Below are 18,324 nucleotides of genomic sequence, written 5' to 3' on the forward strand. Positions count from 1 at the left end.
AACACTAACACAGAGATGCAGAAGGCACTACGAGATCACTACGCCAGCTTTAGATGAAAACTTGTCTAAGGCAAGCAGGAGCTCGACAAGGACCCGAATTCACTATGCCGCTAGGAGGATGAGACGTGTAACTATGTCTGAAGCATCAAAGACAGCTCAAGGCATCAAGGAGATTAATAGGTATCGGCTGGGCATCCCAGGTAAGAGCGAGAGCAGGTTGAGTTCCTAATATAGTGGTCCATTATTCTCAGCATATTACCAAAAACCCATGATCATCTATCATGGTGTGGAAGAAGCACAAGATAGCACTGCTGCAGAGTCAGAGGAGAGAAAAATCCAGCAGCCTATTTAAAGAGATTACATAATTGATCAGATTACTGGAATGCACCGGTTAATTAGCAAAACATGTAAATTATCACAGTGCTTACCAGGACTGAGTCATAATTGAATATCAGCCACTTTTTGGAGACTCATATTGACATTATATGATTAGGGATGTAGTAATCTAATATGCTGGATTGGTACAATTTCCAATAATGACTTCATGTGGCCAGATGTGCTGTGACATGACAAATCTGGTTTCATTTTTGGTGTCTGGGTTGCTATTATTACAAGTTCAGTGAGGTACAAAGATAATATCCACAGTGTGCATGATCATTTCCAAGTTCATTATTTAAAGGAAGTTGGAGATAAAATGAAAAATCAGTTGTTTAAAGAAAAAGGGTTTGACAAATCTGTCCTCATGTAGTTCACAGGAGCAGAACAGAGTGGTTCGAGCACAAAGATGATTTTTTGGGGGGTAAACTTGCATAGATTTGCCATTTTCTTGTATGCGTAAACACACACACACACACACACACACACAAAAAAAATCCCCAATCCTTGATCACGTAGCAGTAAAATTCATAGATAAAAGAACAATCCTTTGTTCTTTTAAATTCTTGTCCTCAAACGTTAATTGCCTTGCCCAGTGTGGCATATGTGCATGGACTCCTAAAGCAAAAACCTTTCTTATTCAGCTCGTCCACGGTCACAGCACATTGTGACATTGCACTGAAAGAAAAGACGACACGCTCTTTAGAGGCTCTTCCCCTTGAGAGTGAGGCCATAAAAGAAGAGGCTAGCTACGCAAGAACAAACATTTCCTTGTCCTCTGCTACATGACTGAACAGTAAGAGTGCAAGGGGAAGCGGGATCATATTTCAGAGCCGGACAATACGGGGCAGAGGCCAACCAGGAGGCACAAAGGGCTGACGCGGTGTTTTTTCACCGAGTTTCTGTAAGTGCGAGCTGATGTGCGTTTGTCCCTGTATGACATGTTGGCATGTAAGCGGGCCAGATCAGGACGTGCACTATGTGTAACACTACATGGCCTTTCTATTCTAGTCAACCAGACTCATCACTATACCCATTAGCCAGACTGCTGCTCAATCAGCCTCACTCAGGGAATATTCAACACATCAAACTTGAGCCAGCTAATACCCTCTCAGGGCTGTCAATGCGACTGCTAAATGAATAAATCGACGCACAGTCACACACTTGCAAACGCCTGACACGTGACAGAGCGCCACGGCTTTCTTTTTTGCTACAGAGATGGAAACGGCTCAAAATGAAGATTCGCACAAAAATTTGCCCTTTGATGGAATTTCGCCTTCTGCTGCTCGTCTTCACAGAAGAGCGCGCGCAAAAGCCAAGAATTCAAAACAAGACTTGCGTCCAAGTTCTCGCTGTAATTTATTGGACGTTAAGCTGCATGAATATTGAGTCACATTTGTGCATGTTTGTGCGAGTGCGTGTCATTGTTCCAGAAATGCCACCTACCTTGACAGCAGTTGTGACTCCATCCTCTGTAGTGCTCTGTCCATTCTGTCAAGACAAGCAGATGAGAAAAAGTCGGTCAGTGTGGATGTTAAGTGCATATATCACATGTGTCTGGATGGGTCTAAAGGAGGAAGAAGCGAGGCACGGCGATATTTGCAAGACTGCGTGGGCGGCAGCAGTCCACTGTATCCAGCACTTTGCTCCTTCACTAGCAAACCTAATAATCTAAGGCCAACACACAATTGCATATCCTCAGTAGGCAAGTCTCACTGAAAAGGGTAATCATTGGTATTTGGAAAACAATGATTCAATGGTAGCTATTGTGAAAATCAACATGCTGTTCCCACAGAAGAAGTGAGTGACTAACTTTGAACATATGGTGGGATTTCAGACAGATTAGTTGATTAGATGTGGATCTTATTCCACTGCAAACAAAGATTTAAAAAAAAAAAAAAAAAAAAAAAAAAAAAAAAAAGAAAGAGAGAGAGACAGAAAAAGCCACAGCAGAACGATAACAAGAGGAGAGTGATGTAATGTTTTACATAGCAGGGGCTGCGATGATGTCAGTCCAAATCAGGATCATTGGTCAGAGAGGCCAGGCAGACGAAGACCGACTGTCTAGCTGGCTAAGAGCATCTAGACATTTAATAAGAGCTTGCATGAGGTTCAAACACCTCTTCAAAACACAGAATAGTGTGTTTAAACTCTTTCATCTTTATCTCAGGTATCCAGGCCTGAGGTGCACAACGCCAGTCTAGAATTTGTTGCAACTGTATGCAAGTTTAATAACTGAACTGCATTAATATGCAAAGTTACGACTCATAACATCTTGACATTATGGCGATATCTACACAAATATGTCCATATTATTTTTTTGCATTCTTTCATTTTTAACGAGACAGAAGAAGTCAGTGCGATTTAGCAAAAATGAAAGACCCGTATGAAATTGGTTATTATTTAAAACTGTTTTGATATAGCTTAAAACCCACAATAGGCACAAACTTCATTTTAATGGCATAAGCGATTAACTGTGCACTCCGGCATTACTAATGTTCATCAGAGGCTGTCTCGTCAGAAAATGTGTCTCCTAGCTCCTGCATTTTGCATTAGAAGAGAGTTCTATCTCAAAGGCAAGTTCTATTAAGTTCTGTTTAATGTGACACTGCACTGCTAGGTTCAAATAACCTGACCTCAGTTTCTTGCATGATCCCACTCTTTCATCAGATCCACCCTTCATGCTCAGGGCCTGTGTACTTTAAACTCTACTTTTTGAGATTCCTTATAACTGAATGCTTTCAGTGATTAAGGAAACACATGAGTGAGGACTTAAAAAAAAAAAACCTCCCCACCCCATTTCCGCTTTATGCTTTGTTTTTCCCATTTCAGAATGAGACTGTTCACTTCCTTGATGCAGTCTTCCTCTTCCCTCAGACTGCAGAAAACACAACAGGGAGTCAACACAATGACAAGCAATAAACAGAATGGACGTAAATTGTATTGAAATGAACAACCCTGGGAGTTTCTTTCTATAGGTGCTTACTCTGATGATCATTAGACTCATTATCCAGTGCAGAGCTGGTTTATAGACCAAAATGTAATTATGAACACAGAAAAGTCCCAAAAGATTTTGGTCCACCATGAAATACCAGCTGGAAAGCATGTGATTGCTTGATGAACAACTTTCTTTTTTAACGTGACCATGATCTCAAACACAGTGCCAATGCAATTACAGCATACCTGGAGATCAGTCATGGATTGGCCTCCCCAGAGCCCAGACCTCAACATTATTGAGGCAGTATGGGATCATCTTTACAGGCAACAGAAGAAAAGAGAGCCAACATCCGATGGACAGTGTTGATATATCCTTCAAGAAGCCTGGAGAACTATTCCTGAAGACAACTTAAAGAAGTTACCAGAAAGCTTGTCTAAGAAAGTTCAGGCTGCGTTGAAGAATGAAGGCAGTCATAACAAAGATTTACTCTCAAGTTTATTAGAATTGTGCAAACTGCTTATGTCTTATATACTGTATTTCCAAGTATGGTTACACATATTTACCAGTATCCTGGAAAAATATGAAAAAATTAGGGGCGACTCAAGACTTTTGCCCAATACTGTTTAAATACATTGTTTTGTTAACTGTAGACTTAAACAGCATATATGTATACATGCATTAAACAATTTTATTTATTTTTTATTGCTATGATTTAATGCTTGTCTGAATCAGGTCTCTCTTGTAAATTAGACATTAAATAAAGGCTAAATAAATATACCTGCTCAATAATATACCCATGTACATTAAATATTTATTTTACTTATTTATTAAATAAGAGGAAATAGAGAAAAAAAAACTGTAAAAGGTGACAAAACAGACAATTATTCCTTAAACACTTAACTGTAAAGTACACCACTTACAGCTTTGTTTTACTTTTACTTATCTGTTCTGGCTGTTCCTGTATAGAAACGCTGAGTGCAGTAGGGGAAATTTCTTGTGTGTGCTGATTAATACAGCTTGATTTTAAGATATAGGCACAGGCAGCGACAGCAGAGCAGCTTTGCTACTCTCGTTTGCTGAAAGGAGAAAAAAAAAAAAGGCCCTCTGACAGAAAGCACGCAGACTGTGGATTTAGTTTACTGTCGCTGTAATACCTCAGAACACATTCGCTCCCGTTCTGTAAGACTGGATGTGCCTGCCGACCGAATGAGATGGCTCATTTTCTGCTTTGAGTTTTATTCCAGTAGTACTTCTAAATTGCAGGGATAGTACAGCTCTGTACACCTCCAGGAATTTTTACAAGTTGGACTTTAATCATGATCAAGGGGGGGGAGATTTAATTTAGCCATACTGCACCACTCATAAAGATTTTAATAGCCGTAATGTGAGGGGATAGGGTAGAAAACTGAAAAATGGAAGCAATTAAATGGCGAAGTACAGTCAAAAGTTAGGCCCAGATGTGTTTAAGGAATGATAAAGGAAATCTTGAGGAAGTGCAGAGTCTGTTGGTGTAATAGACACATCAGGCTACTTTGAAGGAACTCTCCCCGCCTTACTCTGGTATTCCCTATATCGGTGTGGCTAGCTTTGTTTGTACCAGGATTGGGGATTCTATTTGTGTGAATGTAACTGTGTAAGTTTGTGTGTGCGGTTCGCATCGTCTTTCTGACGTTGCTGCTCAACACATTTCAACCTCATTAGCACTGCATGGCTGATCCAAGTGGCCCAGTTAATGGTGCTTTTCCCCCCCAGTGGGTTTCCTTAGTGAGAGCACAGGCACACAAAAAAGGGCATATAAATATGCTCAAAGTGTGCCGTTTAAATACAAACACAGAAGCAAAAAAATGTGCAATGGGAGAAATATTCAGACCACAAGCATGCTGTAAACCGATTTAAAGACCAACGTGTTAAGCAAGTCTGAGCCAGACAGCAGAAATTCACATTTTTCTCACAGGACTCTGTATGATTAGGCAAATTAAAAAAAATCTCAGAGCACTGTTGGTCTGTGTGAGTTTGACAGATAAGTCCACGTTTTACAGTGTGAGCAGTACAGCCCTGTAACTAGGCAACTAAGAAATACAATAACCACTTATTCTCTATGCCTGTAATACTATCTGAAATAATTTCTCGTAATCTCATCAGTGAATATTGACAGCTTCTAGTCAGTTCCAGAAAAAGGATAATAGGTGTTTCTCCTTTTTACTGTGTGCCAAGTAGTTCCTTTCAGAAGTCGGCAACCTTAAAAAGATAGAGAGTAGCACTACTGCCTACAGGTATGGCTGAGGCTGTGCAATGTACACTTCAGGCTTTAGTGACTTGATTAATATTTACCTCTAAAAACCAAAAAAGGTATTAGAACACAATCTTTCTTTGAACCTATCAAGCTGAGGGTTATGTTATCACATGCCTTCCTCCACTCCCAGGTGCTCAGGTGCTCCACAGATCACACCCAGATTAGCTGCAGCTAAGCCCGCCAGTGCGAACACACACACACACACACACACACACACACACACACACACACACACACACACACACACACACACACACACACAGCAAAGCATGAATGTGAAATGAACTCTCAAGAACCTGACAGCACACTGCTGACCACACCTTGCTGGGAAACAGCACACATTCCATCTATCAATCTTACTTATTTTAACCTCCTTCGCCACATAAGCTTGTGGAATCCTGCTCTGTAAGCCACGGCTTGAGAAGTTCTTATAAATAAACACGCATGTTTACATTTTAATTTTAAGCCAACAGATGTGGGCCCAGATCTGGACTGAAATACATTCTAAACCAACCTGGCCAGCTTGTACATGACAACTTTCTGCCAACATCTCACCGCACTTATGAGCTATTAAACCTGAGCTGACACAGAAGCGAGAGGGAAATCTTGTGAACTTAAAAATTAAAAATTAAACAAAACAGAAGGTCGACGTGGAAAATATGTCGAATATGAGTGGAGGAATTTACTCATTTGGATCGGCGCAGTTTTTCCTCTATTTGAAATCCACAATTACCAAATACTGACATAAGCATGACTCAGAACTTTTGGTGGACCTGCCTCAACGTAGTAGTGACAGGGGCTCATGCAGGTGCTAGTGACTCAGCTGGGACAGCATGAGCATATTTGTTAAAGTGCCTTTATCAGGGATGAATCACTGAAGTTCATTCACAACAGATATAGGTCTCAATCAAACACTTTTTTTCCCAAATCGCTCACTTCACGCGTTTCTCTCTTGCTTGCTTGGTCGCAGAATAAAGCACAAAAGCGAATTTAACCAATTTCCATTCATGGCACGGTGATGAGCTCCAAACACAAGTACTTTTATTATGAGTGATGAAGGGAAAACAGACTTCCCATCAGTTGGTGTATCAGAGCACATCATTCTCTGTGTGGGTTTTTTTTTCCCTTTTTTTTTTTTTCTAAATCATCCAAAAGTGCGTATCTCTGTCTGTTCCATCTGCCCATATGACTCGCATGTTCACTGGCACGGCCTCCTGTCTAAAACTCAAGCTTTCTGCTCAATCAATCTGATCCCAAAGCTATTTGAAACCAAAGTGTGCAGCTGGTTGGTAGGTTGGTGGAGATAAATGGCAGAGATCCCATCCTGACTGGCAGTGTTTGTCTGATCTAACCAATTACAGATCTTGGATTTCAGTAACCAACGCTGAAACACAATAAAAAAAAACAAAAAAACAAAACAAAACACCAAAATATAGATATATATATATATATATATATATATATAGAGATATATATATATATATATATATATATAGAGATATATATATATATATATATATATATATATATCATATATCCTGATTTTTATTTTATTTTATTTTATTTTTTTTTTTTTACACACACACACACACACACACACACACACACACACACACACACACACACACACACACACACACACACACACTTTTTTTTAAACCAGGAATTGCACAGATTTGATTCACAGAGTTGTAACTATAACACGTTCCAAAGGCAGGGCATTTTCACAGCGTTAAACTTAGCACTCTTCACAGGCTCTGCACCACCATCTGTTCAGCTGTGATATGCTACTCAGCCAACTCACATGCTGCAGAATACTGTCAATAGTGGTGCCTGCGTGAACAAACGATGTCAAGATGACTCTGTTTGAATGTTAACCAAAGACTTTTCTTTCCATTCATTATACTCTTAGACTCATATTTCTCTCCTCCAACAGTAACTGCCGTAACTGAATCTGTAGGGGGAGATTTTTCAATTTCCAAATCTTCATATTAACTGCAGGGGTCTAATTTGTGAAGACTTGTTAAGCTGTCTGGGATATTTCTTGTGTTGCAGTTAGGTTAATAGAGCAAATTTAGACAATTTCACATTTTCTCTAACCAAGTTAAATTCCCACTGCTATCACATCAGAATGATTATGCAGACTGAGAGGTAGAAAAATGAGCTTCATTTCTAAATGACAGATCTCGCAAAGCTGATTGAGGAGACTTGCAGTAGTATGCACAAAGCTATTCATTGTAGAGATCAGGCACCTGAAACAGGAGCATCACATCACTTTACCCACTTAATTGCAGGGGTAATTAAAAAGAGCAAATCCAAACAACCAGACTGTGCCTACTGTCAGTATCATTACTACAAGCCAGGTTTTGTTTTAAAACACAGCAAACTAGAGAGACTAGACTAGATTGCAGTCTGATTTTTTTTCCTTCATAACCATAAATGTGGTAGCTTGCAAGCAGCACCTGAAGTGCTCATTAATAATAATGCAACAACACAATTACAGGAGGGTGGACAACACTGTGGCTACAAATCTCTCTCACTATTTCCCTAATTCTATAAGTTCTGAAGTGAAATATGAGGAAAAAGCATGCTGAACACTGATATGCATGCATTTTTGATTATATTGCTTTACATGCATCTTGGGTGTGTATCGTGCACTTTTTTATAGCTTATTTTATATTGTGTGCACCTCCCTAGGGCTTACAGATGGACACCAGATAGCATTCAAATCTGATAGCAGGCATCCTCCCTCGTGTAAGCAGGTTGTTTCTGTGCACTATGCCGGACAAATGTTTACAGTTTAACCTGCAACTCATTAGCATTAAATTATAAGAGTCAAACTTAGACTTGAAATCTATCACCCACCATAATCAGGCTACAGCTTCTCCCACTGTGATTACCCTATATACCGCAAACAGCGATCTATAGAAGCCACTATAGAGGTGATAACAGTGAGAGAGTGTGAAGATGAGCCTTTACACGGCACGACAAACTAATCTACCCTGTGGAGTTGAGCTTTGCAATTGAATTGATCGTGAGCTTCAGTGACTGACTAGAAGGTGAATTAAACTGGGGGTGGGGGTCTTTAAGCTACTTTTAGGGAAATCCAAAGCTCTCAAATGAACTGATAATAATGAAGCATTTTTCTATTGGTTAAGGGAGCCCGGCAAAGCTTTGGATTGGTTCTTTTACCCCTCCCAAAAACCTGAATATCAGTGAAGATTTTTGAATGGACAAGTCAGTCTGATTGCAAAACTTGTGTTACCCCAATTACAAATACACATTTTATTCAGTCGTTTCAAGTAACTTTACTCTCAATCACTTTTTATAGAAAGTAGTGAATGGTGAACACAGTGGATGTGGGGTTGTTCGTGAAAAAGCACACGCAAATGTTGGCTATTTTAATCTGAAAACAAAATGCGCAAAAACGCACAAAAAATCCGCCCAAGCCATGCACCCAGTGCCAACACTGTCACCTCTCTTTACCTCCGTTTCGAGCTGCACTAGTTCCATTGTGGGCCATGGCTCCGCGATTTGTGCAAGAGGCATTTTCGCCGGTTTTTCAGTTTCCCCCTCAGGTGCGAATTTTGGTCAGTCCTGGTTCGTCCCAACCGCTCCTGTCAAGTGCAGTTCCGAGAAGCTCCTCACTCAGGTCCCGAGTCCAGTCACAGGAGATTTATCAGCACTTTGCTCTCTACACAGCGGAGGGGGACACACATACGGTCTCTGCAGTCAAGAGCTTTGCAAACAAACGTAATCCCCGTGATTTGACTTCGGCGACGATGGGTAACTCGTGCGTATTTGTTGAAAGTGATTATCCTGTTGGAAACAGCACAAACACACACCCAAAGCAAGCGTGTCCTTTCAGGTAAGAGCGTTGGCTTGCTCGGGATTTTGGTTTGACAAGCGGGAGAGAAGAGCGCAGAGAGCAACACTGATCCAAGCTCCTTTAATGAGGCTGTGTGAGAGTCTAATGCCACCTAAAGGAATTATCCGGAGCACGGGCTGTCCTTGCAATCGACGCCGTATCGGATCTTTATTTACGTCTTCCTGTGCGCTCGTGAATTCATCCAGTCAGAACGGCAAGACTTCTTTCTGTCCGCCAGCTTCCTAACGCTATGCGATACGCGCAGAGACCTCAGTGTGGCTCTGTAGTACGAGCGGGGATGCAACTCGAGCTGTTATTGGCAGGCTCCGGCAGGATTTTATCCAGCCCCCTTCTGTGCTTGTTCCGCCCAAGTCTGATCGCGCCATCATCTGGTAGAGAGTGGATCTGCAACTACGTAATGCGTACCGGGAGCCTGCTGCCGATGGAACGGCCTGCTTTCTTTGATGATGTGGTGCAGCAGGTGCATCAGAGGAGTAAAGATCCTTGGCCTTTCAAAGAGGAACCTTTAAATCACCATCAGCTAAAAGCATTGGAGGAATATTGGATTGCACAATATACTGATCACAGATGGACTTGCCAGTGCAGAGTCCAATAGAGTTCTCCTACCCAGAATGGCACTGCTTTCCTCAGCCAGGCCTCTCAAATTTTTAATTCAATGAAATTACATTTAGTGCACACTGGCTTTTGGACCTGCATCATCACTTCCTCTGGGTCTAAAAATGACATGCACCGTTGCAAACATTACATAACATTTGTGGTTACACAATGATGTAAAGAATTCAAGAGAAGGGAGCAGAAAAGACTAGAATCAAAGGTCGTGACCGGTGGTGTTTTATTCTTTCCGGCCATTACTCTGATGCAGCATTCTCTTCATTGACAACAGCTCTTGTGAAGGTCCTTGTAATCTTCAGCGATATAATACAGCCCTCCACCCTCAACACTTCTCCGCTTCATTCACTGCTAAGTGGATTTTGCTCTTGGCCAGCTTTGGTTACTATTGGCAACTGGAGGGCATAAAAAAACGCCTTGTGTTGTGGATCTGATAAACTTTTGATTCAAACCAAGATGGGGAAGGCAATGCATTCACAGAAACACAAATAAAAAATTAAGTGGAATGGAAAATTGCTCACAATTTGGCACCTTTCTTTCAGTGGCGGCGTTATCTAGGTCTAAAATTCTACTGCTGCATTGATGTAGCCTGTTTATCTAAGTGCTACAAGATGTTAAACACAAAAGAAATGAACTAGAGAAGGAAGCGCTTCTTCTCTTGTGTAGCTGCACTTTGTTTCTAACCTGTTGGCAGCACCTCTTCTGTTTACTCAAGAAAAACTGCCACACTAATTAATGTCTCAAGGGTTACTGCAGTTTTCTATTAATATTCATACTATATAACAACAACAACAACAATAAAAAATACACATGCATATACCCACACAAACATTGCCACACACAGGGGTTTGAAAGGGGGGGGGGAAGGGAATATGCTGACTGTCCTTTTCCCTTCAAATATCGCAGTGGTTATGTGTAGCCTATTTATCGTGTAACAAATTCATACCATCAAGGAGTGACCAAAAGGTGACATCGCCCTTCCTAAGTGGAGTATTATGCATCATGCTGACATTGTATGCAATATAGAAAGTCACAGCTCACCCAGAGATTGCATTAACCCATTGATTTGTCTCCCGTGGTAAAAAGAGCTGCTAAGAGAAAGCTCATGGCACCTCGTAATGGTGTTTGTCAGTGAAGCCATACGACAGACCATCCTTTTCTTTTCATCATCTCTCATCCTCCCTCTCCTCATTATTCCTTGACCATTATGTGCTGGGCAAGTGTCGCTCTCTCCTCTTTCTCTCTCTCCACCTCTCCAAGGATACCAGTCGAATGATCCTGATGGTTTGCCACTGTGCACGGCTCATCCTGTGTTATATGACATTTTTGGTGTGAGCCTTCAGTGGAAGTGAGGGGTGTAAATAAAGGCAATTTATAGGAGGAAATAAAGTGATTATCTAGAGGGTTGAAAGGTCGCATCAAGAGATTTAGGAAGAGTGCGGATGACCTAAAATCAATACAATGTAAACTGCAAATTATAAGCAACAAAGGAGGCAAACCTGATAAAACAAATAACCGAACAAATGAAAGTCGAGACTGTCTTTGTGTTAGGAGTGCTGTACACTGCTATACTAACTTACAAGGAATCTCTTATTCTGTTCATGATGCTGTGGTGATATCACATCTTACACAGATGACTCAGAGGTGTTTCCCATCCAGTGACTCTGGGAATGCCCTACCCCCACCTTCAACAGGAAATGGGTAATATGACTCTATACAGCTTCATATGCACGTGCAGCGGAGCAAGACTAGCTTATTGGAAAGATGACTAAATCGTGTTTGTTGAGCTGTTGAAGCCAAGAAGCAGCAAAGTAGATGGCTTGTTCGGCCCCCCCTAAAGGGCTGCCTGCAAAGTAGACAAACGGATACAAACCTGACCTTGTTGATTAACCTCATTTTCATTTTGAGCTGAAATCACAGAGGTAAAAAGGAGAGAGAGCGAGACCGAGCATGCGGAAGGAGAAACAATGAATTGTGTTATGTAAGTCCCTGTAAACAGGGCAATTAAAATGCAAATACATGGATACTCCAATTGTGAAGTGGCAGTCGGTTTCGAAAAAGCATCTCAAAATAAATCTGCTTATCTATTGCCTTTGCTTTTCTCTGATTTATTATTTCTATTGCTCTTTTAATTTTTTGTATGTTTACATTACTATTGTGCCATAGATGTACATCAATTTTTTATCTGTATTTTGAAGTGTTGCGCTTCTTTAACATCAACTGAGTGAACCAAGCACTTTGTCTGTATTTACTGTATTTCAGCATTTATTAAACGTTTTCTTTCTGCTGTCGAAATGCGACATATAATAAAAATAAACAGTAGACATAGCCTATTTTATTTACACAAGACTGATACCACATGGGTTTCTAACAACTCCTTTATTCTTAAACTAGGGAGGTACACAGGAAAAATGGTTAGCAACACATTATTAGTAGCAGTATTAGTATATTTCTGTTTGTATATGTGTGTATGTTGGAACAACCTTACATATAACCAAATGATATATGTAAGGTTAATAGATTTTAAACAGTTATGTTTTATGTTTTCTTTCCTACTCAGCTTTATAACAATGAGTAGATCTGCAACAATCTAAGGTTAAGTATAATTCTGTTTATGGGTAGTTAATCCAAAGGATTAATTTGATTATGCAACAGAGACACCAGGAAATTACTGCACTGAACAAATTAATTAGCTGCTCAATAGTGAAGCAAAGCTAATTATTCAATCTCTGCTGACTGACTAGAGAAGGACAAGATGCAGTTGTAATGACTGAAAATACATCCTGGCTTTGTGTCATGCACAAATCATGAACAAAGAGAAGAAAGATTTATTATATTTCAAACATCTGTGGAATTTCCATTAAGAAATAGTTAAAAGGACAGAATGATTAAGGATAAAGCCCACTGGCAATACTGATTGGGCATAGAAATTTATAAAAGAAAATCAAGCAGAGTCAAAATACTTTAATAATCCCTAACAAAATTATGTGGGTTACAGTTATTCCAAGAAAAGAGTGAGGAATAAAGAAGAGAAGACAGGTTATAGATCTAAATGACACAGACACTTTTTTTTACACTAACAGCTTGAACACCTCTCCGGTCTACAAACAGCAAATCTTCACTGTCGAGTAAAAAAACAGCATGTTGAGGCTTGAAGTTGTAGCCCAGGTATTTGGGCTTGGCCAGTAGGTGGGCCAAGGACATGCCTATACAAAAATATATATTAAAACAAAAACAATCCCAGACACCAAAGTCAGCAAGAACAAACAACTATCTAAGATTGTGATGTCAGTGAGTCAAAAGTCACGATGCGAAAGGCTATTATTAGGTTTTTGTAGACTGGAAAACAGGAAAGCCAAAGAACAGCTTAAGCGATCCATGTCCAATAAAAGTGCTCTTTCTAAATTTAAAAAAGCCCCAAAACACTACAGGATAGCCTTGATCTTGATCTAGGACTTGATCACAGAGCAGTACTGGGGACAGGTTCAGACTTGATTTGCCAGGCTAGTAGAGTGATGTGTTACACACAAGTTTGTTTCTTCTTCCTCTCACATTTTCAGCTGAGAACATCTTAACCCAGCAAGAGTTGGATCAGCTGTACTGACCAAGTGTGTCTACACATACAAGGGGTTTGGCTCTGGTTATTTCTTTGTTATCAGTGCACGTAGTAGAATATACAACAGACAGTTCTGACAGTAACAATAGCGGTTCAGTCAGCAATAATCACAAATTGTTGTGCATTCGGAAATGCTCTTACTGTTACTATTACTGTTCCATAATTTCAAAACAATGTGGCCATTCTCCAGCAAGACATTTTTAGCCAGAGATTTGTTGCTAACTCAATATTTTCTTTTCTTCAAATCATTGTCTGTTAACTCTAGACATGGTTGTGTGGGGAACATCCCAGTCAATCAGTTTCTGAAATACTCACACCCGCCTGTCCGGCACCAACAAACTTGTCACATTTAAAGTCCCTTCAGTGACTTTTCTTTCTCATCCTTAGGTCTTCTTGACCATGTCTGCATACCTAAATGCACTTAGTTGTTGCCACATCTTTGGCTGATTAGATATTTGCATTAACAAGCGGATGAACATGTGTACCTAACTGAATAGCCACTGTTCATATATGCCACATGGATATGGGCACAGTGTCATTTTGCCTACTGACTTATGAGGTCAGCTTTCCCCCTGCCTCTGCCTCTTTCTCTTGGTTCAAAGAGGATAACAGCAGAGGGTGCCAGATATCAGAGGGTAGCTCTTTGATGCCAGTAGCCTTTCCATCAGGTCTTGCCCTTTAGCACACTTGATCAAAGTACATTTTGATCAAGAGCACACATTCTCACGGTGCTGTTTTGTACTCACAGTTTTCTTTAAGAGATTATTTACTGTAGAATTGGAGCCTATGGTGAAGAAATAAGAAGCCAAAGAGGCCATATTAAAGTAGATAACTGCATCATATATTCAACTTGATGCATTATAATAATCTGTGCGGTTTCTTGTGGGTCAAAAATGTGTTTACAAATAAGCTAAGATATTTCTTCTTCCAGGAGGATGATCCTAAGATATTTATTTATACAATAAATAAATGAGCAAGCGGAAAATGTCTGACACTGCAAAACTACTGGACATTATTACAATATTTATAAAGTTATAGCAATGTCACGTTAACCTATCCATAGCTAAAAATAACTAGTCAGCTGAGTTCAAATGATGAAAAAGGAAACATTTCCGGAAAATTCCCGGGAAAACCGGCTAACAGTTATTCTTGGAAGACAGGATTAAGTCTGCGTCTCAGTGAACAAGTTACAGTTTCTGTGTTTTTCAGCTATTTTGAAGCTTTAAGAAAAAGGAAATCAGCAATGGTGTGAGTTAAAGGGCTCATAATATTTCTATAAACCTAATTTTCTATACAGCATCTGCGGTTTTTTCTGTGGGCAATCAAAAGGTTGAATCAGGTCCAGCCACAAGTAGCGCAGGGCTATTACAGGATTATCGCATTGTTATTATATTGCATTGTACAGGTGTTGAGGTGTTGTGTGCAATACATACTTCCACATTGCTGCATGAGCCGTGCGCCTTTTTTTGAGCGGCGACGTGAACTGCGCATGAAAGTAAAGTATGAGGGAAGTTCTGAAGTCTTAAAGCCGCAGTAAACACACTATTCCTTCAGGTAAGGAAGGGGTGGGGGATAGGTGGGAGGGGTCTTGCTCCTGGTGCAGGCTGACAGTTCTGTGTTATTGGCTGACAGCAGGTGAGAGACTCTTACCTGTACCCGAGAGAAGGAGTGCCAGTCGTCGTCGTCGTCGTCTGATTCCAAATCAGGATCTACTTTTTCTTCTTCCAGCCACCCAGAGAGGTAGAAATCGGCCAGGACCGCTGGGAACTGAACGAGCGACTGCAACAGGACTCCGAGCATGGAGCCTATAACGTCGTGGAGCGAGGAGAGAGTGAGCAAGTGGCTCCAAGGTGAGACACATATTGCTTTTCCTTGTCTAACGCCTTGATCACTTCACAGGTACTTTGGCTCGCACGGTAATGTTAGAAATAGAATCGCCACACAAATCCTCTTGGAGGTGGAAGGTGAAGGTGGAATGAGGAAGTGGCCCGTGCAGAGGGAGAAGCCAAAACAGTGTAGCTCTGATCAGTGTCAACAACTAAAATAGTGTCCTCATAAACAATAGTTTATATGAATGCTTGTCATGTACATTTAGATCTCGTCATATAAACAGGCCTCCCCAGTTGGTATGTTAAAGCGTGTTAAAGTAGTGGAGGAAAGTAACTGAGCACAGCTTTGAGGTAATTGATTAACTTTAATATTCTGAATTTATGGTAAGCTCCTTTTTTGTAATTATAAACATGTTACTTTTTTATGGATTACTGTTGACAAGGAGTCACTCTATATATTATACAGCTTGAACAGTAAAAGTACATTTTGCTGTAAATACTTTCATTTTAGTGTTAATTTAAAAGCAGTATTTGAGTATTTAAAAGCATATTAAAATATCCTTACATATTACTGATATATTGTAGTTATATATATATACAGAAGTGTTAATGATTTCCATGCTTTAGAGATAATTCTAAATATCATGTTTTTGACTTGTGCTTTTTACTGATGTGGTTTTGATCATAAATCATAGCTTAATTTAATACACAGTTAATAGCACAGTTAATACACATAATACAGGTATTACTTTGGTACCACTATAGTGTTCAGATATTAGTAAACTACTCGTGTTTCACAGTCAAGTCTTTACTTTTTCAAACGTAATTACTCAACATGTGGTAGAGAAGAAGAAGAAGACCATTTTCAAGCCTGCACATGCATGGGACTTTATGAGTATGTGGACTTTTCCAGTTATACTTTTGCCATGTGTGCAGCTAAAGCCTGTTGTTTTTTGTGCCCTTCGGCAAGGTTTGGATACCCCACTGCATCAGTATCCAGTTGCACAGTGGCATCTATCAGGGGTGGACCTGCTCCAGTTGACTTCTCAGGACCTGGAGGCGTTGGGAGTCCATAAGATTGGACACCAGGAGCTTATACTGGAGGCTGTGGAGAAACTGTGCTCTCTGGTGAGTGAGCAATGAGAATTACATATTATAATACATGTAGACAGTGATGGTGAGTGTATCTCTGAGTATCTCTTGTCATGTTTTTGCTATGCTGCGGATTGTAACGGTGCAGTAATCATGCTATCATGTTCTGGTGGTGCGTATGTTCTGATACAGCAGCACAGAGATATAATTTTGCCTCACTGCTGTGTTTTTACACCTTATTTTTGTTTGCACAGTGGAATGAGCAGCTGTTGGTCAATCGGTTGCAAATCTAGCCAGAACATACAGCCAGTACTTGACTTTTCTGTCACTTTTACAACAATCCAACATATCACAGTAAAGTACTTACTTTGGTTTTCTAGCTAAGATCAAAGGACTAGTCATGCATCAGCTGTAAGCAAAGCAGATTTAGAATACAAAAGCTTGGGCTTAATAGTTTGCATGCAAATTTTAGGGAAATCGTGCAGTCAACTAAAAAAAAAAAACTTATGCATTCCCTTTGATTCTCTATCCCATTTTTTCTGCTGCTTAATTATTTACCCTGCTTGTCCAATTTTAAGAGCAAGTTTTAGGAGACTTAAATTCTGTGTGCGTATGTGTTTGTGTGTGTGTGTGTGTGTGTCTGTGTGTGTGTGTGGAGGGGACTCCAGAATGGCCTTAGGACTAATTGAGGAGGACAGTACCAGGCCGGGTTCCAGCTCTTGTGGCGTAACAGCCTGTAAACATCAGCCTAAGACTCAGGCTGCTTAAACTGCCGAAATAACTAATACTGATTAGTCGTTACAACATGAACAGTTCAAACCCAAAGTCTGTGCGAATGAGGGTGCAACACTTAAGTAAAAGCTTTGCTTTTCAAGCTTCCATTATAGTGTGCATGTGGCTTCATGTGCCCACTTCCTCTCCTCCCTCCAGGACTTAATGCTCCACGAAGCGCTAACACTGCGCTCATTCATAAAAACACCCATCAGATACTCACATGGAGTAGACCAAACAGGTTCACGCGCATGGTTAGATAATTACCAGCTACAGTGTTGAAAAGGCCATGAAAAATTCATGGCCACTTGTTGACAGGCCCAGTGTTCCGGCTGGTTGTGTACCAACAAGCCTCTTGACCATGGGTGAGTGGGTCACGACAATTGCATGCTCCTCCTTCAGTGATTTTAAAGAGTCACGTCTCATGCTGCTGGCCAGCAAACTGTGATGACAAGCATATGATTGTATTATTATGTATTGATATTACTCTTTGTTACAGTGTAATCTATTTGCTTTTCTCCCCTTTTCACTTGTATTGCATTGTGCTGTGATTGATCATTTATGCAGTTAAGGGTTCAGGATAGACTGTTTATAAAATGCTGTGCTTCTTTTTAATTGCTCTGGGTGGATTAGATCCATGTGGGCAGTTTATGAAAAACAGGTGTTTAATGGAATTTTTAAATGACTCATTATGGTTCTTTATAATCGCTCAGACAATTGCTAAAATACCTAAAACAGACATGCATTTTTTCATAACAGCTGTGCTATAACACAATATCAATACCTTGACAAAAGATTACATATAAAATATACATACACAGAGTCATGAAGCGTAACCCTGTGAGAATAAAAGGTTTGAAGTTTGTCTTTGAATGTAGATACGGTTGTAATTGACCTCAGGTCAGACGAACG

General features: G+C 40.2%; 2 protein-coding genes across 8 annotated transcripts in view; one reads left to right on the forward strand and one right to left on the reverse strand.

Moving 5' to 3' along the window:
* rps6ka1 (ribosomal protein S6 kinase a, polypeptide 1) overlaps window positions 1-15,535 on the reverse strand; it is a 50,670-nt gene extending 35,135 nt beyond the window's left edge. Inside the window, exons 1-2 of one of the 2 annotated variants that reach the window (XM_086275560.1) lie at window positions 15,371-15,535; window positions 1,822-1,866 (exon numbers count right to left, since the gene is read on the reverse strand). In XM_086275560.1, the coding sequence (XP_086131686.1) occupies window positions 1,822-1,866; window positions 15,371-15,520 (195 nt within the window). In that variant the 5' untranslated portion in view covers window positions 15,521-15,535. Of the gene's footprint in view, window positions 1-1,821; window positions 1,867-9,092; window positions 9,780-15,370 lie in introns of those variants that run through there. The other variant, XM_086275558.1, reaches the window with a different exon arrangement.
* Window positions 13,694-18,324, forward strand: part of cnksr1 (connector enhancer of kinase suppressor of Ras 1) — a 30,001-nt gene continuing 25,370 nt past the window's right edge. For 2 of the 6 annotated variants that reach the window (XM_086275554.1, XM_086275553.1), the window contains exons 1-2: window positions 15,334-15,570; window positions 16,520-16,677. In XM_086275554.1, coding sequence (XP_086131680.1) covers window positions 15,519-15,570; window positions 16,520-16,677 — 210 coding nt within the window. In that variant the 5' untranslated portion in view covers window positions 15,334-15,518. Of the gene's footprint in view, window positions 13,713-15,305; window positions 15,571-16,519; window positions 16,678-18,324 lie in introns of those variants that run through there. The other 4 variants (XM_086275552.1, XM_086275551.1, XM_086275555.1 and 1 more) reach the window with 4 other exon arrangements.

This window comes from Aulonocara sp. 'chitande type north' Nkhata Bay, linkage group LG19 (assembly GCF_057382095.1).
Source record: "Aulonocara sp. 'chitande type north' Nkhata Bay isolate Kocher_YH1m ecotype deep benthic linkage group LG19, A_spYH_male_GT1.1, whole genome shotgun sequence".
NCBI lineage: Eukaryota > Metazoa > Chordata > Actinopteri > Cichliformes > Cichlidae > Aulonocara > Aulonocara sp. 'chitande type north' Nkhata Bay.